Below are 21,337 nucleotides of genomic sequence, written 5' to 3' on the forward strand. Positions count from 1 at the left end.
AAAAATTAAAAATAATAAATTCTAAAAAGGTGGTCCTCTATAATAGGACTCCTTTTCTAATAGAATTTTAGGTCTACTCAAAGATGGCTCCTCCTTCTCGGAATGCTTCGTTTATCAAGTATAACCCATCTTTGCGGTTTAATTCTGGAGGTAAAGAAAGAACTATAAAGATGGTGGAGCTGCCGGTGGATCCGCTAGAGCCCCCCAAGTTTAAGTACAAGAAACTTCCCCGGCTCTCGGGCTCGCCTCTGGTACGCATCATGCACTCACCAGCTCGTCCAGTGACTGTCCAGGATCAACAAGACTGGAAGATCGTCCCTTGCATCTCCAACTGGAAGAATCCCAAAGGATACACAATTGGATTGGACAAGCGCTTGGCCGCCGATGGGAGGGGGCTCCAGGAGGTGCAAATCAATCACAGGTTTGCCCACCTCTCTGAGGCTCTCCACGGTGCGGAGAATAAGTCGGGGGAGGCCGTACTGTTGCGGTCACAGATCCATCTCAAGGAACAGAGTAAAAGAGAGCAGGAGCTTCGATCGCTCGCTGAAAGAGCGAGAACGGAAAGAAGTCATAGTGGATTGAGGGAAGAACAAGAGGAGCGAGAAGACGAGGAAAGGCAAGAGAGGGATGTGATTCGCGGCGAGCGGAAGAGGGAACGCGAGCGAGAAGCTTGTTTGAGGAAATCTTCGAAAAGCAAAGTTGTGAGGGATTGCGAGAGGGATATCTCCGAGAAGGTTGCCCTTGGATCCATGGCTAGTGTCACGAAGGGTGGTGAGCTGGTGTATGATCAGCGATTGTTTAACCAGGAGCAAGGCATGGATTCTGGCTATGGCGGCGATGACAGTGTGTACAATGTGTATGACAAGGGGCTCTTCCATCCAAGCTTGGGTGGTTTGCACAGGCCAAAAAAAGATGGTATTAACGAGGAGCTAGGAGGATTATCACGAGACAAGCCGGTTGAATTTGAGAAGGATTCATCGGATCCTTTTGGATTGAATGACTTCCTGAGTAAAATTAAAACTGAGAGGTAAGACGAAAGTTGACGAAGACCAAAATTGACCGTAGAGAACTTCGAAAGATGATCGAGCTTTAGATTTTGAAGAAAACTAATGAAAGAAAGAAAGGTTTTTAACATTACCATCAGGAAGCCGAGGGAGAGGTCAGGAGCTCGAGCGAGCGCCTGAGATAGCTGATTGCGGTGGGGACGTCGTCAAACGCTAGAGCGCTCACTGCAAACCTGGATGCCTTGTGTGCCTCGGTTATCTTCTCCGGTGGAGGCTTGTAGTTCTTCTCCAGCTCCGGCAATGGTGGAGCACTCGAGGTCCTCGGCAGTGGCGGCGGCTCGTACACTGGCTGCTGCTGATACGCCGCTGCTGCTGCCGCTGCTGGAGCCTGCTGATAAGAAGAAGCCGGATTGATCGTCGGAGCTTGGAATGACCCACCACCAGGTTGAGTGAAGCACGGATACGATGGAGGCGAGTGGTAGTCTCCGGATCCTGGGTGTTGCTGAGAAAACGGTGCCGATGAACTCGGGTAGAAACCGGATGAGGGATACGTCGCGGAGGGGTAGCCACTGTCCATGGGATAGTCGTTTGTCCGAGAAGTTTCCCAGCGGTCAGACTGAGGAAAGTGCTCGGGTGCATTTTGGAAATGCTCCACCGAGTTGCTACTGTAGAAGGAAGTCTCCGGTGGCGGCGGCGGCGGCGGCGGCGGTGGTGGTGGTGGTGGTGGTGGTGGCGGCGGCGTATGATCGAGTTGAGATGGAGCTGGAGCTGGAGCTGACGAGGAGTAATAGGCTGCTGTGCTTGTAGCGTGGTCGATACTGGTTTTGGGATTGACTGGTGGTGAAGGAGCCCGAGGTGTCTCTCCAGTGAGTAATTCTTGCTGCCAAAGCGGAGAAACACAGATTCTTAAGAACATAAAAAAGCACGAGCTAGAAAAGCCTCACCTCGGAGAAAACGTCGTCGAGTGAGAAGCCGGCATCACCACCGGGTGGTCCAGGCTCGGGCTTTCGCCCCTCGCTCAAGGCCTTCCGGATATCAGCCGCCTTCCAAACGGCGTACTTTTGCTTTTGCTCGATCTACAAATGCCCCTGGAAAACGTTAATGCAATACTCATTGGAGAAGCAAAAAGCAGGGAAAAGCAATTACTTCGGGTTGGAGATCTCCAAACTGCGTCAAGATCTCGAAGAAAATACTGGATGCGTAGAAAGTTTTCGCAGTGTTTCTAGACAATCGAAAGAAAAAAAAGCTGAGAGACCGCACAAAGAAAATAGATCACACATACAAGTCTGCTCGTCCAGCCCGGTCTTGCTTGTCCGCCTTGGAGAAAACACCCAAGGCAAATCCTTCCACATGTAAGTTGTCGTCCGGGCTGAGCTTCACGGTTTTCTTATCCTAAACAAAGGAATAGAGCTCAGCACTAAAGGAACTTCCTTCGTTCTTACCTTCTCGAGCTGATTCATCAGCGACAAAAGCAGCGCGTTCATGGTCTTAGACCGCTCCTTCGCTGGAACTTTGAGGCCTCTCTCCATAGCATACAACCGACCTAGCCAAGCGTTTTTAGCGAGAAATCCCTGCTAGATTTCAATCGACACTCACAGTAATACGCCACCAGCGGATCGTGCTTCTGGAGCTCGTCGGCGCGCTGCAAGTAGGGCAGCATGATCGTCTTGGCCAGCTCCACGACCCCGCCTGCGCCATCGTCTCCCGCTCCCATTGTGGGAAGAACCCTAATCCCGGTGATTGCGTGGCACCATAGAAACTTTGTCACGTTGCTACCTCTTCTAACATCTTTAGCGCGCCTCCAATGGACGGCCTTTGGAGCTGCTCGTGGCAAGCGCACAGCAATCACCATCTCTTTCGCTCGCTGCTCGCTCAGATCCTCCTCTATCAATGTTATCGAGCAGCAGGTCACTCCGCTCAAACGCTTTTGTTCCCAGCAAGAACTCATGATCAGTCCATCTTCTCCTGGACTGGTGATCACTGCGCTTGATGGGAGAGCCACCACCTTTCTTCCACTCACAAGCTCCAGCAAAACGATCCAAAGCCGCCTACCCCTGAGTGGAGCCACTCAGGAGCCATGTATCCGGGAGTCCCTCGCATGACCGTGCTGACAGAGTTCTTCTCGTGATCAACTCTCTCGACCGAGTCCAAAGTCACAAATCTTGGCTCCAAAGCTTGCATCCAGGAGGATATTTTGCGGCTTGATATCGAGGTGGAGGACCTGATCCTTGCAACCTCCGTGAAGATAATCCAGGCCTCGGGCAATATCCGCGGCGATCCTCCATCTCCTCTCCCATCTCAGTGCCTGCTGCTTCATCGATCTTAGTAAAGAGCCAGATATTCCACAAACTCGGTAGTAGTGCTGGCCGTGAGCTCCATAGCCTTGCAACTTAACCAGGTTCTGGTGACGGACGCTTCCAATGGTTCTTCCGCCATGAACTGCTTGAGCCCTTGCCTTGCAGCCTCCAATCTCTTGACCACCACCTTGGAGAGCTCCCGCGAAAACAGTGCTAAATCCTCGTCAAGTTTTCTCTCGATGTTGCTAGCGATCTCGCACAGCTCCTTTAACTTGAAGTACCGTGGAGAGTTCTCAAACTCTGGTTGGATGATACAGCTATTCCCCATTGTCTCAGATTGCCCGGCGCGTAAACGTTTGGCCTTGTAAAACTTCCATACCGCCAGCACCATGACAGCGGCAGCTACTAGAAGAATGGCAGCAACGACATAAGCCGCTGGCCATGGTTTTCTTAAAATTTTTCGCTTACTCGACGATCTTCCACTCTCTTCTCTTTTGTTGCTTGGAACTTCAGGTATCCTTGAGATCTCGGCCATGCTCATCTTTAAGAATGGGGTGGAGTACAAGGAGTCAAACATACTGGACAGCGTTGAAGAGTTCCACATCGTTAAAACCTGGGAGCACTCGTCAATTCGGTAAAGTATGCAGCTAGAGTTTTGCAAGCACGAGTTCTTGCTTGAAACCTCCGGAAAGTAGTCATACCCCACAGTGATCATCCAGGGAAACTCGACGAGCTCGTTATCATTGTTGCGGAGCTGATGATCGAGTGGTGGGCGATTGAGCTTGCAGCCAAGCCTGGGATCCTCGGCATCGAGATAAGAGGAAATAGCTTGCCGGACAAACACTCCAGTACCACCGTACTCTCCACAAGACGAGTTGAAAAGCTTTCAAGGGTTCCAAGCATTGACAAGGAGTTCAAGTGATCTGCAATGGTGAGCGAGGTAGCTGACAGGGTAGTTCACAATCTCCGCATGGGTCTTAACCACCTGAACAGAAGCAATAATTAGCATGGGGCAAAAAACGGAAATACTCCAATTCTGGGCATCAGATATAGGCAACTACTGCACGAATACAAAGAAGTCCAGGATGGGGGTGATGCAGATGAATTAATCACAGTCATCAGTGATGGCAAACCATTCTGGGATTCCAACACCAAGGTTTCTCCTTGTCCATCTGATGTTCTCAAGAGCAGGAGCAAGGGCAAGGCAAAGTCTGCCATTCACTTTCTTGAAAAAACCCAGGTGTACTATCTAACCATCCCACAGTCATGTCTTTTGCTAGCTTTGTCTGCATCTTGCATTTGAAAGAGGAATCTTCATTATTTCACATTGGACTGGAGTTCCTTTATTTTTGGCTTGTCTTTTAGGAATTTCCACTATTATCCAAACTTGCCAAGTGCCACCCGGATCCAGTATCAGGTGTGGCTTTTCCATATCTATTTATGGCTTTTCCACTTTTGTTTGTGGCTTTCCAACTTTGTGGAACTTTGTGGTTTGGAAGAAACAGTAAAGTTTAATAACAAACAATTGGCATCAGGACATTTGAAAGCTTAAAACCAGGTTCAAGCATTTTAGAAAGTTCAATATGTATTATATATATCATGTGAAGATGACTCCCATGCACTAGGGTCTTCACTTGTTTTGCATCAAGCGGATGGCATTGCAAAGTTTGCCTTGTGCTTGTATGCTCGTCATGTTTTGAGATTGGTTTTTCAAAGACAATTACTAACATTTGGGATATGATAGACACGGCTCTTTCCCAATGCTGGCACATAACACTTCATGATATTGGCAGCCAGAATATCTCCTCAAAGTGAGGAAGGCCACCTCTAAAATTAGGTTGGTGGCCCAGGGACAATGTGTATAGAGAATGACAATTATAATGAAAAACTAATCTTGTCTACTAGTGAATTCCTATGGGGACAGAATGTCTATGCTAGCTTTTGGAATTATATGTATAATATGAAAAAAAGTGTTGAGAGCAACACTTGGTTTGCTTTTGTTTTCAAATATTTTTATTAATATATAACTTTTGAGATTGCACAGCCAGGATTGTGACCTTGATGGCAAAGTATGTCAAGTTGTGGTGGAGTTCTTTTTTGGTTTTTGATATTCATGTCTGAAAATGTTTCATGGAAGTATTCACTCTTCCTCTTTTACTCCACAGATTTTATAGGAAAACTTTGTCCTATAACAAAAGAACACATTCAAACTTTATAAGGGAGCAATGCTCTAATAGGAACATCTAGTACATGTGTGATGAGCTTTATTCCTTTCTTTTCCTTTGTGTGATAGGTGAGTATTTTATGGCTTGTAGGAAGGAAATAATGTCAGCATCTAGCCATCTACCTTGATGTTCCATATTCTGCAACTTTGCCCTATGGACTGATTGCAATTTATCTGATTGCCAGTTTGAGCAAAAGCTTTGTATGCACAAAGCTACTACTGCCAAAGAGTAGTCAGGATTTAATGTTGAGATGTATAAATACTCGAGCTTTTATGTCACTTCACAAACTTATAGAGGCTGTAGAGGCAGACATAAATGTTTGGAAGGAGATGGATTTTTGGGTTTACAATTCAAAAAAAGAGACTGGTTTTATCTAAGAATTAAGGTGCAATCTGCTACATGAACTTGCTGCTTCAAACATACTACAATTGTAAGGTAGTCTTTGTCTCTTATCATTAAACAAACAAGACACACTATTCATTCAACGAAAAGCATAATTGTTAATTTACAATTCTAAGTATTGGGTAGTTTATTTGTGGAATTGAGGCATACCATGCTACCCATCCCAAACGCAATTAAGATCTTGAAACCAAAGGATGGGTTTGATGGTGTTGTTAAGAATTCCATCTTAAGAGATATTGGTTATGCTCTAGTGTTCAAGTTCATCTCTAGAACAGCTCAGCCACATGAAGAGGAGGTAGTGGCACTGGACAAGCATCTTAGATGCGATGCTTGTGAGACATCCCTCTAATCTGGATAAAATGTTGTTCCTGGTGTTGGTCTATTAGATGCTGAGGAGTGTTCATATTGCAATATTGCAATTTATATTTAGTTAATATAATTAATCAATAATTATGAACATGTTCCTATTTAGAAAGTTTATAATTATAAATACAAGATTAATCTAAATGAATTAAAAAATAAAATATTCTAGAATATCTAAATATATTCTAGGTATATTCACTACCACTTAAAAGAGGAAAAGCTACCTTTCATAGTTAGGGTGTCATTTTTTTTTTGTAGGTTATCAAGGTTGTTAGAATCCCAGTGATTATTGTCTTTGTGTATATATCTAAGAAAGTATTTGTGAATATTCAAACCTTTATTAGCTAAACTATTGTATAGTTCAAACATATCATCTTGGTTCTCTTCTCCTTTGCATACTGTTCAAAGTAAATATACTAAAAGTCAGCAATTGCCACAGGATTAGTGGATTTACTTGATAGTCATATGAAATTTTTCATAGCATCTTGTGTTTCTAAATAGTGATTGATTCCTAAATAGTTGGATTCTTAAATAATTGGATTCCTAAATAGGTGATTCCTAAATGACTATAAAAAATGGTGATTGATTCATAAATTGTAGCAAATATGGTTTTTCACCCTTTATCCTATGGTGATTTACCATAAGATAACCACGAAGTAGAATCTAAACCCTCTAAGTGCCATGTGTCCAAAGGATAGTGGAGCAGAACCTGAGTTTCAGGGCCTTGGGCCATTAAATGAATGAATGGAGCCAAACTCCTAAACATGGACTTAAAGAACAATAAAACTAAAGCATGGAATAACTCTTAAGTGTTAAACCCAAGGAGTGAAAGAATAAGAGCATGGAACCACTTGGAACAATTCTAGAACATTTATCATTCCAATGCTAAGATTAATATGGAAAACAAAGCCAAACAGAGTTTAGCACTATTTCATACTAATAGCCTAACATGAGGATATGAGTATTCCACTAACTAACATAATTTAGAACTTAGGCTTAAACCTAAGTTGGATATAGAACAAAGATAGGCATAAGTAAAAGCTAGACTATACCTCAAGTTGGTTAGCCATACCTGACCTACCCATTATTCCTACTATACATTTGGAACCCCCTACAACCCCTTTAACATATTGATGGCTTAATGCAAGGATATAAGTACTCCACCAACTAGCATAGTATGGAATTAAGGCTTAAACCCAAGTCAAATGTAAAACAAAGATAAGCATGTAAATGAAAGCTAAACTATACCTCAAGTTAATCAACTTACCCACTATCCCTACTATACATTTGGAACCACCCACAACCCCTTTCCCACCCGCTCGAGGAATGCACACTTTGGGCTTTCACCCTTAGCTTCTCTTAGTACCAAGAGTTAGTTTTTGGGACTAACTCAAAACTTACTAAATATAGAATGTTGCTAGATTGTGAATTTGGACACGGGACAAACACCATTGTGTTTAGGATAATCTCTACATTCCATAAATATAAATTAGCAAATCTAAGTACTTTTTATAAATAGCAATTGGAAGTTCTCAACACTAGCAAGTGTAAGTCAACGAATGAATTTCTTTAACCAAGTCATGTATGCTTGACTAATAGCATTTAGGAATTCCGTCCTTATGCTCATCTGGTCAAGTGTACATATGAAGATTAATTTCTCAACTAGCTTGAGTGGAAACTAAAAAAGGGTTCAACAATACTGACCTCTTGCCATCATGGCAGTAAAGAAAGAATATCTAAAAAAACTAGATGATAGGTAATTTTTGATACCCAAAGTCACATTTGCGACATAAATAATTCTTAAATAGCATAGTGTTTAGTAATAGTTATTTAATTACTAAAAACAATAATTCTTGTTGTGGCCTTTTCAATGATTCCGTCACTCTTTTAGCTTCTCAATCATGTTGGAGTTAGCCTCTAATTCTTTCCCACACTCTCATAACTCTAAAATATATTTAGAAACACTATTAATCCATATTGAGATCCTTTGACCCAACTCACCCAAGAAGGTGATGAGATATTTTTTTCCATTAAGAAAATTTTATGGCTACTATAATTTATTAGAGATCATTCCTAACACTTTTGCTATACTTTGTTTCATTATTTTATGAGCAACTCAAAAATTCTCTTTTTAGAACACTAGAAAGATGGTTGAGCTTGAAATCCTCTCTAGACACTCTAGAACTTTTTTCAACACATTTATATTGTTACTACAACTGTGTATTCATAGTACTTCACAAGTTATAAGGAGATTTTCTTGAAAATCACCCTCTCCTCTCTAAAAGAAAAAACACACTAATTCACAAGACATGATTGTCCAAGTGGTGAGGCTCAGTTTTCTTTCCATTGCTCCATCCTCACCCTTTTATTGTTCAAGTCCAAGATTCCAATAATGTTTATGATGCCTTCCCTCTACTAGAATTTTGGATTATTATCCTAAACTTCTGCCACCTCCTTGCTTTGTTGATGATCTTTTTGAACCATCCAACACCTTCATAATTTCCTTGTTCTTGATTCTTCTACTAAATTCCCAAAGATTCCTTAAATCTCAACTAAGCTGCTACGTGGATTAAACCACACTTTAACTATTTCCACCCTATTTCAAACCCATGCCATATTCATTTCTTATGGGATGACTATTTAAACTATGGGAACACAATGCCATTTTATATATATTGCAAGGATTTTCATGAATATTTTGATGCATACTAGATAAGTATACCAGATAAGACAAAATGGTTGCTATTGCACACATTAGCTCCTAGCGTTTGACACATCAGTAGAAGATTACCAATATCACTACAAATCAACACTATAGCTTGAAATACATTTAGATTAATTAACCTTCCAAAGCTCTCTCTATTCGTCCAGAATTTGCAGAGCTCTTGTTTCAAATTTCCCCAATGATTCTTTTAGTCTTTGAAGATTTGTCATATTAACTTGAATGTGCCATGGATGTAGATTGAGGATTATATTTCAGTATATTTTATGATAACATGTATTTAAATTAGTATTATATTTATATATTATAAACATATTTATCTTCTAAGTATATTCTAGTATATGATAATATGTATATCAAGTAAACTTGGGCTTATTCCCATTTCCAAATTTTTTTAAGCCTTGAGCAATGAAGAATGTGAGAATCTCCTCACTAAACTCTTGCATTTACACTTTTCTTCTTTGAAAACTTTGCATAAACATTTCATTATGTCAAATAAATGCCCTAGTGGTCAATACTGTGCATTCAAATTGATAAATCAATCGAGCAAGGCAATATAATTTATAACATGGTATCAACCAAAACTAAATAGACTGTATGATAGATACATGTTTATAGTTATGCACAGGACCATTAAATTAAAATGTAATGTTATCAGTTCTAAAATGAAGATTTAGTGGAGTTCAGAAGAAAAGTATGTATGTAGTCACATTTTGCTATGGTATTGTCTTGGTGGTACTAGAAAGATCCTTTGTCCTAGCTACGTCGCAAAAAAACATACGATCTTGTATTTGAATAGTGCCCCAGACAAAATCATGTGATAGCATACGAATATGCACTTGGTAGATTCTCTGGGAATATACCCCTCTCTCTTGGTTGGCCAAATTCTCTCTTTTGAGGCGCCGCGCCAGGGCGGTGGTGAGCGCCCTGCATGCGCGCGCCTTCCTCGATTTCTGGTGTCGCCGCTTGATCCATCCCAGCTCCCCTTCCCCAATTGCTCGCTCCCTTCATCGATCCTACAATCCGATCGCGCCCCTATCTGATCGATCGATCCCAAAATCCTTTGGATCGTCATGCTGGCGCCGGGGGAAATGTTGCTCATAGCTCGCGAGTGCCCCGCCAGCGGCTGCTCGCAGTGGATTTTTAGGTATCTCAAGGATTGCGTGTGCGATGTGAAAGATGGAGTCTCCTTCTCGCTGGGGCTCATCAGCGTTTTGAGCTGGGGCATTGCCGAGGTGCCCCAGATCATCACGAATTACAAGGAGAAATCCACCGAGGGTGTCTCGCTTCTCTTTCTCATGACTTGGGTCGTTGGGTAAGCCATTCCTTTCGTTCTCTCCTCTCTTTTTCTCTTTGGTTCCCAGTGTGGAGATGGTGGAGAGATTCTATCTTTGTTTTCTTGCTGCCGGTTCTCTCATTTAATGCATCGCTTGCTTTCTCCTCGATCGTGTGTGCTTGGATTGGATCAAACGCATTAACTCTCCCATCTTATACTCGTGAAGGGATTTTTTCAATATCGCGGGGTGTCTACTCGAGCCAGCAACTGTAAGTCAGGGATCATCTCCATCGGATTTTTTTTTTTTTCCCGGTTTTGCTACTGACGATCGTTTGTTTTCTTCCCTGAATTGGACATCCAATACGCAGCTCCCAACGCAATTCTACATGGCACTGGTAACAGCGTTCCATTTTTAACTAATCACCGCTTTGTTTCTCGGCGCTGGCAGCTTTACACCTTGACAACGCTCGTCCTCGTCGCTCAAACAATCTATTACGGACAGATCGCGAAACGCCACAGGCCTGACTCACCCTCCATCGAAGAGCCCTTGATCCCTCCAGAGGTAAAGATCTAGCATCTTATATGTTTTTCAATTAGAACAGGACTATAGTTTTTCTGTCTCGATCACTGCTAATCGAAATAAAATAAACTCTAGAAACAGGCAAGGCGAGCGCAAGAGACACCGGTGACCCCCGTGACGAGCCAGCCGATATCTTCCATAAGCGTTCCAAGCCCGAGTCCTCGACAGTTCTACTACACGTCAGTGCTCTAGTCCCGATCGTTTGTTTGTTTGTTTGTTTGTTTCATGGCTAAGGACTAAGTTTTTAAACGTGTGATCCTTGCACAGATCTGCGAGATCCTTGACGCGAAGCCACACACCCACAGCTGGTTCTTATCTATCCACCTCAGGTGTTAAGAGAGGGGACTACTTATCTTCTCATCCATCTCTGTCCAATCTCCAAGCTGTCGAGGCCCAGATTGTTGCCGCGTCGCATCTGGGAAAATCAGAGCCCAGGATGATCAGATCAGTAAGCTCCAGAGACTCCTTCCTTTCTTTGGTTTGTTTTGTTCGTTCTCTAACTTTTCCGTATCTTTTTCTTTTTCGGTGGAAAGGTGGCTGCTAGTTTGATGATGTTTGGTGGCTATGCATTACACTCTCGTTGGGAGTCGCAAGCTAGGTCCTCGTCTGGTGGTCATGTCGTCTTCAGCAGCGCGAGACGCCTCCTGCAGGTACGAGAGATAAGATTCACCCCTGAAGTTTCTCTCGGGGTGAAAAACTCGATTTACCAGTGAAGTTTCTGGTGATGGAATGAGATTTTTTCTTGCAGGACTCTGGAAGTCACAGTAGAGCTGGAGAGATGCTCGGGTGGGGAATGGCCGCGATTTACATGGGTGGAAGGGTACCTCAAATCTGGCTCAATGTGTGATCTCTCTCTCTTCTTTTTCTTTCTTTTTGGTCTGACATGAAGTTGATTTTTTCTTGTCTTCCTAGATTACGAGAGGAACAGTGGAGGTAATCTTCTATCATTTTCTAAGTTTTGTTTCTCTAAAGTTGCGACTTTTCCAGGGTCTCAATCCGATGATGTTCTTCTGCGCGCTAATGGGAAATGCTACATACGTTGGAAGGTGAATGAGCTTTAGTTCGTTGGGATTCATTGTTTTTTTTTTTTTTTGTGCTGTGGTTGCAGCATCCTCGTCCGGAGCACGGATTGGACCAAGTTGAAGCCCAACATGCCATGGCTGGTGGACGCTGCTGTTTGCGTTATTCTGGATTTTTTCGTATGGTTTTTCTTCTGTTTTCGATGTTCTTCCTTGACGGTGTTTTTGCAGATTCTTGCGCAATTTTGCTACTACCACCGCTTCGTGACAAAGTGTAACAGCCAGAACAGTGGCTCCGAGGAAGGGCTTGTAGAGAAACAGAATGTTTGATAGAGCGAGAGCTTCGTTTTAGGAAGATCAATTGGAGATTCTCAATGTTAAAGGTTGAATATTTTCAACGATTTGCTAAAGGTTGTATGTTTCATTGTCTCGTGATGCTCGCTTTGCACGATGTTCCCAAGAAAATCTTTCCAAACAAAACGACGGCATTGCTTTAGTGTGCGTTGACCCATTCTTCCGGAATCCAGATCGATCGATCGATAGTTGTTGATCGATATCAAACGAAAATTTTCCATGGAGGAGCTCCGGGAGCTGCGCCGATCTGGCAAGGACGTGAAGCTGGGAGATGCCGAGGTATGGGAGGACGATCCATCACAGCTCGCCATAGCCAAGCAAATCCTAGAAGATCAATCATACATTCAAGATGATCCATCCCTCTTCATCCGGCCCAAGATCATCGAAATTGTGCCATTTTCCAAGAGGTCCTCCAATTCTTCTACTGGATCCTCCTCCTCTCCACGCTTTTCCAATCCAAGAGATCCTCGAGGACGAATTCGTCTTCCATTTTTTCCTCCGCAACTGGATCATCCTCCTCCTCTGCTTTTCAAGATCCGTGATCAAGAAGAATTTGTCCGTGATCAAGAAGAATTTGTCCTCCAGTTCTTCCTCCGCCAGTACTGGATCCTCCTCCTCGGCTTCCAAGACATCCACGACCAGGAAGAATTCGTCCTCCATTTCTTCCTCCGCCACTAAAATCCTCCTCCTCGGCTTCCAAGACGTCCGCAAGGATGAATTCGTCCTCCATTCCTTCCTCCGCCGCTACTGGATCCTCCTCCTCTCTCCTCTTCCCTGCTACCATCCCCCAGATCGACTACGCGGCGCCGGCAGCACGATCCTCCTCGCACAATCGAGATTATCCCCTCTTCGGCGGCTATACGCGGCGGTCGTGCCATTGCATCCAGCTCGACACCAAGAACCTAGCTTCCCCGACCAGATCCCGGCAGCGATCCAGCACAATGCCCGCGAGTAGCGCGTGGCGATCGCGCTTGCCATCGAGCCAAGCGTCCGGATCACCCCCGCCAACGTGGACGTGGAGCTCCGGATCAAGACCCTATCCGTGGGCGTGTTCTCGGAGGACTTGCTCAAGAACGAGGCAGCGCTGGGCTTCTACCCTTACCGGATTAGATTCTCGATCGAGCCCCAGCTGCGCGATCGCAGCGCCGTCGCGATCCCGCTCTACACGCCCAGGATCGGAGCTAGCGACAGCGGCGGGACAAGTTGGCGCGCGGCCCGTGTCGATCAGTGGGATGGAATGCCAAGAATCGACAGAGAGGGGGATGATCAGTGCCGGCGTGGAGGAGTCCGGGAACACGGCAGTGTTTGAGTGGAGGCTTTTGCGATGGAGCCACAATGCCGCGACATATAACGCGCACAAGCCACACCCTGGATTGAGCTTGCCTACCAAGTCTCTCAAGGTTCGTCGTCCTCCATAGCCAACCATATCCTTGAAGAACGATTGATCTCTCTTTTTCTTCCAGGCACCATTTCCACAGGAATCAAAGTGGAAAGCTTCCCCGACGTCATGTGGGATCTCCACCCGAGATCAAAGTTTCCGCTCCAATTCAAGTTCCAGTTGGAGGTGGGGATGCATCTGCTGTGGTTTGTGGGCACGAACCGGTTGTTCCGAGTGGCCGAGTGGAGCAGCCAGGGATTCGAGTTTCGTCACGAGCTTCTAGTTAGCGATGGTGTGATCTCCACCGTCACCTGAAAGTATATTCCGTTGGAGATGGTTTCACTTCGTGTTCATTGAATCCCCAAGCCATTTCCAATGCACTGTTGATCGTCTTGCTCGAGCTGGGCAGCTTAATGTAAAGGGCTGATTGCGAGCATGCCATATGTTCCAGAGCTCAAGAACTCGGAGACTCTCCCTCGGCATGCAATATCCATATGGTGACACGCAGCAGCGGCTGGCAGCACGTTCGAGTAGATGAGCAAAACCGGTTGCCGTACGTTCTCTTGTCAAATGCCTTGAAAAGAGTATGAGATGTTTGGATTTAGATAGATGGCTTCAGTCAGTGATCGATGTCGAGGTGAAAATGCTGATCCAAAGTCTGGATACATTGGAACGAATTTTCTCCACCCTTGAGAAGCTTTACTTCTGGTATTAGAACCAGACGAAAAGGATGTCTCGTTAGGCAATTCATCTTCAAAGAATCATTGCCTGCTTGAGATTCCCGACCTCGGCATACGCCACAACCATGGCTGCGATAGCGAGAACATTAACAGCTCCATCGCCGCTATTTGGTCGAAGAAGCATTGACCTAATTCAAATAACCATTTGAAAACTCGGCAAGCCTCCCACAGCCATACGTCCTGGATCTATCTCAGCAGCAGAGATTGCTGTTGCTTCCCCAGTCACTGATTGCAAAAACAAGGGGCGGGAAAATCCTAAGCAATCCAGGAACTCTACATTTTTGTCCTCTCATGCAGTACCGTGTCTGTCTTGCGTAGCCCAAAGACTCGATACAGCAGCTTGCATTTTATATCGCAAGCGAGAAGGAGCGCGAGGATACCCAAGACGCGGCCTCAATCCAAGCGCAGGAATCGAAGTGGAAAACTTTCCCGTTGTCATGTGGCATCTTCACCCGAGCATGAGATCAAAGTTTCCGCTCCAATTCAAGCTCCAGTTGGAGGTGGAGAAGCATCTGCTGTGGTTTGTGGGCACGATCCGGCTGTTCCGAGCGACTAGCGAGGTTTCATCACGAGTTTCCACCGTCCTGAAAGTGTTCATTGGAAACTCTTCCAGTAAAATAACTTCTCATGGAAAGACTTTGAACATGTTACCGTTGAACTATGGCACTTCCCTTGCTTCTCAGTACGTTGTCGATGTCGACCCAAGAGCTGCATAAATGCATTGTTCAATCCAGCTGGTTGTGTGGTGGGATCGTCGAGCCAAAACTCCCTATATTCGTTGACCTACTGTGTTGCACATCTGTTGATTCCTCGTGGTTTCGCATCTTGTCGGTGGCCCTCAATCCTGTTTCCAGATTCCAAGTTTAAATTGTAGTAATGAATAACAGGTTTAAAGGTACACGACCATGAATATTAAAATATAAACTACACAAACGAAGCCACCACCATTCTCAGTCAACTATGTTAAGTCCGGCGAAACGTCACTCATTCATTTATATGTTGTCTATATATAGTATGTAATCCCCGGCTCAGATGATAGATTTCAATGTGCAACATGATTTATTGCCCAATTTATGAATCTTCCTGGAAGAAATGCAAGTGCTTTCAAATCAACACAAAGGTTCCATCCGACTCGCCACAGCTCGACCGGTTATGCCTTAATCTTCCTAATGGAATGTCCAAGAGCCATCAGCTCGTGGACATTGCCATGGTGATCCTGCCCTACGTACGGGAGAGCTGTGCCAACTTCGAAGTTGCTTTGGAGATCAAGAACCTCTTTGTGGGAGTGGGCGACAGCGATGTAATCATCAACTCCGACGCCCTGGGATTCTACCCCTACCGCATCAAACTCTGGATCGATCCACAGCTTGACGTGATGAAGAGCTCTGTCATTGCTATCTATGACTACAATTCCCGTGCCAATTCCAGCACGCGCACCACTAGCAGCGACAACGAGATTGGAGCTCGATTCGATTTATGGCCAGTGCCTCTCAGATTAAAAAAAACATGGGGGCGATCACTTCAAGAGCCAATGAAGTGCGAGTCCATCACTGTTGGAGATCCACGGAAGACCGCCGAGCTCGAGTGGAATCTCCTTCGCTGGAATCACAATGGGATGAAGTATAATCCATTGAAACCATACTCTGGCCTCAGCTTCCTCCAGGTGAATGCTTCTACTCTTTTTCTTTCATCTGCGTGTGATCCATATAGCCGCCATTGCGAGGAGGACGCACGATTGTGAATATCGATGACTTTCCCATCGTTGTGTGGCATCTGCCCGCAAGCATGCCATCCAAGTCTCCGCTCCGGTTCAAGCTTCGTCTCGAGGCCGAGATGCATTTCGTCTGGTACACGAGAAGCAACTGCATCTACCGCGAAGCCAATTGCACCAGCGAGAGAGTCGAATTTTCTCGACAGTTTGTTGTCACAGACGGTGAGTGACAAGTCCGACTGTCATACTGTCTATCGCTTCTTGTAGACCCACTGTTCTTCCCCAATATCCAGTTTGGTGATATAAACTTACCGTGTACTAGTGTCTTGAATGGGAGTTTAGCAGGACAGATTGTCTCTGGCAGCGTATCCAGAAATTAGCTAGCCTTGCCTGCGAAAACCCTGTTGTTTTGCTCAAAGAGATCTCTTTCCTCCATTTCTGCTTTACCCGATCGCTCACGCAATCGACGTTATGGACGCGTCACGTCACACGTCCCTGTGGCTGTAAGAAGACTCGTTGTGGACAGCAGCAGCGTTAGAAGCCTTTCTAGCCTTTTCGGCCAGATTCCAGAGCATCACGGTGGCTACCAAGATCATCACCGCCTTGGGTCTCACCTGCGAAAGCAAATTAACAAAGTTGGAAAAACAAGTACCTCGCCAATGTCATCCCACAGCAAGATCACGCCGCACTAACCGCGTTTTGCTCGTCATCTGGAATTCATAGGATATTATCGATCCAGTGTTTGGTCACGAGCCGCCAATTTAGAACGCGTGGTTCTGCAGTCCAGAGAAGAATGATAAGCTCTTGTCCTGTAAGTTCCAGTTCCACTTGTGTCTTGGTAAACATTAGTTCATAGCAAAGTTTGTCATACTTGTTGTACCAAGGCTATTGATCCACACACGAAAAACCCGCTCGTCTCTCGAGTCTTGCTCATGACCCTGAATTAATTCAGCGTAAGTGAGGCTGTTGTCGGCTGTCAAACCGAATACGAAGAAGTTTTATCAACAGCGAGGTGGGCCTGAAATTCAATACCTTTCATGGCAGAGATAGGCCAGAAAAGCAAGATTCAAGTTTGCGGAGCCGCATGTAACGTCTCTGGCTGTGAGGTACTTGTAATTTATTTCTGCCCATAGGTACAAGCGGAGTGGCAAGATCATAAGATCTCCTGTCGCAGATCGGAAGTCACGAGCAAGAGCTGAATGCGAAGCTGGAAAAGGGAGCGACCAGCATCCAGGCCATGCTTAACAAGTTTAATACTCACAAGCACCGGAATCCAGAGTTCCGCTACTCTGATGGAGCCGAGGAGTGTCTTGATCTTGTCACAAAATGGAACGACAAGGCGCAAGCACTGCTGGGATCACAGTAAGCTTACACAAGAGCTCTCACTTCTCTGCATTGATAGCTCCCTCATGATCGTAGGCACTCGCTCTGGCATCGCCGCATGCAAACATCGTTCCAATTGGGGACGTGATGCTGCGTAGACCAGCATCCAAATCCGAGACCCCACACACAGTGACGCACGAATTGGGCGTCACATCCTTTGCAAAGATGCCCACTCGCTTCATCATCTGATGCACACGCGCTTGCAAGCGAATCGATCCTGGGAATCCAACTCGCTCTCATCGAGCGATGATCGCCGGCCCCGCCATCTCTCCGCAACCGCCGCCACTCTTGCCGCTCTTCCCGCGCCGCCGCCGCCGGATCATCGTGGAGGAGCCTGTGATTCCCAGTAACCCTGGCCCCCCGCGCTCCACCACGAGCCCTCCACCATCCTTCCTGCACACTTATATTCTTGTGTGTAGATTAGATTCTATTTTGGTAATTTGTATCATCTGTTTGTGGCGTGCTATTTGTAAATTCTATATTATACTTGCGCAAATGACCCATGCGTCCATATATGCATTTCAAATGGTACATGACTATAAAATATACATGCTGGCCATATATGTGGCATGGATGACCCATAATACATCCCATTCATCGTCTGGGTTTATATTGTTCAATACCAATAGTGTTACTGTTGTTGCAAAAATGAGTGTTGCCTTCTAGAAGTTCCAAAACCTGTGGGCCTAAATCCTGCCCAAACCAAATTTGGGCCTCCTAAGCATTCCAAAAGCCTCTCCATTCTGTTTGTCATGAACCTTAGTCAAAAATACACAACTAGTGATGTAGACATATGCATTAATCTTACCAGAGTTTCCATAATCTAATAAGCTGACTCTTCTTCCCAAATTCTACCCCATTATTAAAACATAACCCAAAATAATCTGTTCAACCTATAGACCATATGTATTATATTTAGTATATTTCCTAAAAATCTCTTGAATATACCTTTGCCTAATTGAATTTTTCTCGCAAATTTCTGGGATGGCCATTCCATCATTACTTTGGAGGAAATTGGATCTACCAAATACCCAAATTGGAGTATGACCTAGCACATGAGTTCTTTGCCCAAGTATAATATAGGGGATTTACAAATAGCATGCATGTACTCTCCATCCCGTTCGTTGGATCGTATCGATTTCCAATATACAAGGAAAGAAAGAATATCCTCTCCCCGGTTGCGGTCCTACCGGTCCACTTGGGCGGTGTATACAATGTAGACACAGTGTTATCTTAAGACAGTTGATACTCAGCCTGAGCAAGCACTGCTTTTGCTCTATCGTATGGATCTTGGAGATCTAGCAGAGACAAATTGCAGCTGTCAGGAGCCAAGACGTTTAGAAGTACGGTGTATGTTTCCCCATCCTTGGTCAGTTTTAAAGTGTTCCAGTTTGTTGGTCTCTACCTTAAGATCTGACGAAAAGTCAGTAATTTCTCTCGGAGAACCAGCCTTCTGCAGGTGGTAGTTGACCAATGTAAACAAAACCTCTTCAGCTGGAAGACGAAGAAGCTCTTCTATATCCTAGAAACTTTAGAATTTTCACACAGATTCATTTTTTATTACCTCTGTATCGCTTACCATCTCCACGAGCTCTGGTGCTGCTTTCATCTTGACGCCCTGCTCCTTTCTTTCAGTCTTGAAAGTCCATCTTTGAACTCTTTGGCGGTGATCACGTCGCTACTGCTCCCAAAAGATTCGAAAAAGCTGAGAAAAAGAAAGAAAGAACGAGACTTTGCAGGTTCTTTACCTCGGATTTGAGCGAGCAAAGCTCATTCAGCCTGAATTGGCTCGCCAAGAGAGGATCGGACACCACAACGCCCCCAAAGGCAGCCATCCCCTCATCTCAGTCGCTCGGTCGCCAATTACATTCAAAGCATTCGGGTGGAAGGAAAGAACCACCAGCCACACCAAAATCGAGCTTTCTTCTTCGTCTCTCTGCCGTCTTTGTCGATTTCTTGTCCTTGAATGCCGCGTGAACTGTTTCCCCAATGTCAGGATGGATTAAACTGCCAAAGCTCTGCAAGAAAAACCAGCTCCTGAGGAGTGACTTGAGACAAAAGCAAACGCTTTGCACGTCCTGGAGTTTAATGCCGGGTACAAGGGCAAAGTTGCTCTACAGCACTTATACTCTGCCAGCACGCTTTTCGTTAGTGTCCGAGATCATCACAATACAAAGAAAAAAGAAGAAGATTGAAAAAATCCCACCTTTGTTGACGAGCTTGAGCAATTCTCAGGTCCATCTTAGACTCCATTTTGAGTTTATCTTGGACTTCATCTTGAGTCTATCTCAGACTTCATCTCGAATTCCATCTCGGGTCCATCTCAAACTCCATCTCGGGTCTACCTGAACTCCATCTCAAGTCTATCTCGGAATCCATCTCAAACTCCATCTCAGGTCTATAGAGAAGGCAAGAGGAAAGAACCTTTAAGGGAGCTTCATGTTATTGAAGGTGAAGCATATGCAAATGGCAAAAGAAGCAAACAATGGATTTACTGCTACTGCAACAAAGGACTCAATTGTTTTGTGTTTGGTTTGGAGTGGATTTCTTTGTTCAAGTTTCAAGTTTTAAAGATTTCTTTCCACATTGTTTAGGGTTTTTCACAATCAGTCCCTTTCGGCTCCTCTTTGGGGCTTAGGGATTTTATGTCTTACATTAACAAGGTTGAGTGGTGTGAATATTTTGCTTCTATTATGGTGGCCAAAGTATTTTATGATAAGAAGTTCTTTATTTTCTAAGGTTTGAACATATAGGCGTAGTATGTTGGATCATAGATCGAGCCACCGAGGATCGGGTTATGGATGTCTGTCTGGCGGTCCCGGGAGTGGAAACCAGTGTGCTCTCAACGGAAGTAGCAGCGGGCTGGACAAGCCTTTAGTAGCAACTAGCGAGATTATGCATGGCGAGAGACGGTCCTAGCCGGTTTGCAACCAAACCAGCGCCGAGAAGCTCCGACCGTGAAGCCAATGATCTCCATCCATAGTGCAAGCTCCAGCGAGAAGATCACAATTCGTGGAGATCAGCCGTAACACCTGCACGTAGAGAAAACTCTTTAGAATCTTAGAATAAGGAAACTCTCGAGGAGAAACAAAACACTGTAAAGCACGAGTGGACAACTCTCTTAGATTAAAGAACAACAAAACATGAAAGGAGCAAACCAAGAAGAAACAGAAACTTACCTGATCTCATAGGAGAAGAAAATAAACCAAAGTATGTCGAGAAGCAAGGCACACACTAGCAATGTGGCGTAAGTGTAGAGTGTGCCGAGGGGGCCGATCAGCGCACACTGCGACAACAGAAGATTACAAGTGGATGAAATTGGGATGGATCTGACCTGAAGTAAATGAATGGAAGGGACAATAAATTACCTGGACGTATTGCAAAATCACCGCTAGCGACTGCACATCCCGAATGCAGTCGACGAGCCAGCGCATAGCTCCGCCCTCCGCCTAGAACCCTGAAAACCCATTGTTCAAAAGGTCTTAACTTTAAATGTCACTTTTGAAAAGAGATGACAAACTACTTCCTCGGGTCTTCCCAATCAGCTATGGTGGAATTCTGCGAAGTGGTGCTATGGAAAGCCATACCTCGATTACCTTCATAGCTAGTGCTTACAAAAGTTGTAAACAGCTTGATATATTTAGGAGATATTCAAGCTGAATTGTGTGTTCAGCAAAGAAAGAGAGCCTTGGAATCATATCAGTTATCTAGAAATATCCAAATTCTGGATGTGATTTCCTAGCATGGAGATCAATAGCTTTTACAAAGGTTGTCTGCCTAGAGGTTGAGCTCTTGAGCTTGACTGACAATCTACTCAAGTTCAACTTCTGTATGCAGTTTTGTGTTCGCCACACTACACCAAAGCTAACATGAAGTTTTCAAA

At 44.7% G+C, this 21,337-nt stretch overlaps 4 protein-coding genes across 5 annotated transcripts; 3 read left to right on the forward strand and 1 right to left on the reverse strand.

Moving 5' to 3' along the window:
* Positions 1-83: 83 nt before the first annotated feature.
* LOC9645100 (SNW/SKI-interacting protein) lies at positions 84-1,062 on the forward strand. The gene has a single exon (XM_002984719.2). It carries the CDS (start codon positions 84-86, stop codon positions 1,029-1,031), a length of 948 nt encoding a protein of 315 aa, XP_002984765.1. The 3' UTR covers positions 1,032-1,062.
* A 4-nt stretch (positions 1,063-1,066) lies between these two features.
* LOC9645101 (protein HOMOLOG OF MAMMALIAN LYST-INTERACTING PROTEIN 5) lies at positions 1,067-2,736 on the reverse strand. The gene is made up of 6 exons (XM_002984822.2): positions 2,601-2,736; positions 2,447-2,547; positions 2,287-2,396; positions 2,151-2,226; positions 1,949-2,080; positions 1,067-1,884 (listed from the first exon to the last, which is right to left on the reverse strand). Exons 1-6 carry the CDS (start codon positions 2,716-2,718, stop codon positions 1,141-1,143), a joined length of 1,281 nt encoding a protein of 426 aa, XP_002984868.2. The 5' UTR covers positions 2,719-2,736; the 3' UTR covers positions 1,067-1,140.
* Positions 2,737-9,888: 7,152 nt separating this feature from the next.
* LOC9648582 lies at positions 9,889-12,312 on the forward strand. 2 transcript variants are annotated; one of them, XM_024690044.1, is made up of 12 exons: positions 9,889-10,328; positions 10,516-10,558; positions 10,658-10,684; positions 10,738-10,851; positions 10,945-11,048; positions 11,137-11,317; positions 11,403-11,519; positions 11,618-11,710; positions 11,782-11,802; positions 11,857-11,915; positions 11,978-12,068; positions 12,120-12,312. In XM_024690044.1, exons 1-12 carry the CDS (start codon positions 10,087-10,089, stop codon positions 12,216-12,218), a joined length of 1,191 nt encoding a protein of 396 aa, XP_024545812.1. In that variant the 5' UTR covers positions 9,889-10,086; the 3' UTR covers positions 12,219-12,312. The 2 variants fall into 2 exon arrangements, with proteins under 2 accessions (XP_024545812.1, XP_024545814.1); XM_024690046.1 differs by having other exon boundaries at positions 10,951-11,048.
* A 643-nt stretch (positions 12,313-12,955) lies between these two features.
* On the forward strand, positions 12,956-14,017 carry LOC112351666. The gene is made up of 2 exons (XM_024689936.1): positions 12,956-13,642; positions 13,706-14,017. Exons 1-2 carry the CDS (start codon positions 12,956-12,958, stop codon positions 13,901-13,903), a joined length of 885 nt encoding a protein of 294 aa, XP_024545704.1. The 3' UTR covers positions 13,904-14,017.
* The last annotated feature ends 7,320 nt before the right edge of the window (positions 14,018-21,337 follow it).

The sequence above is a fragment of the Selaginella moellendorffii genome, unplaced genomic scaffold (assembly GCF_000143415.4).
Source record: "Selaginella moellendorffii unplaced genomic scaffold, v1.0 SELMOscaffold_64, whole genome shotgun sequence".
NCBI classification, from domain to species: Eukaryota; Viridiplantae; Streptophyta; class Lycopodiopsida; order Selaginellales; family Selaginellaceae; genus Selaginella; species Selaginella moellendorffii.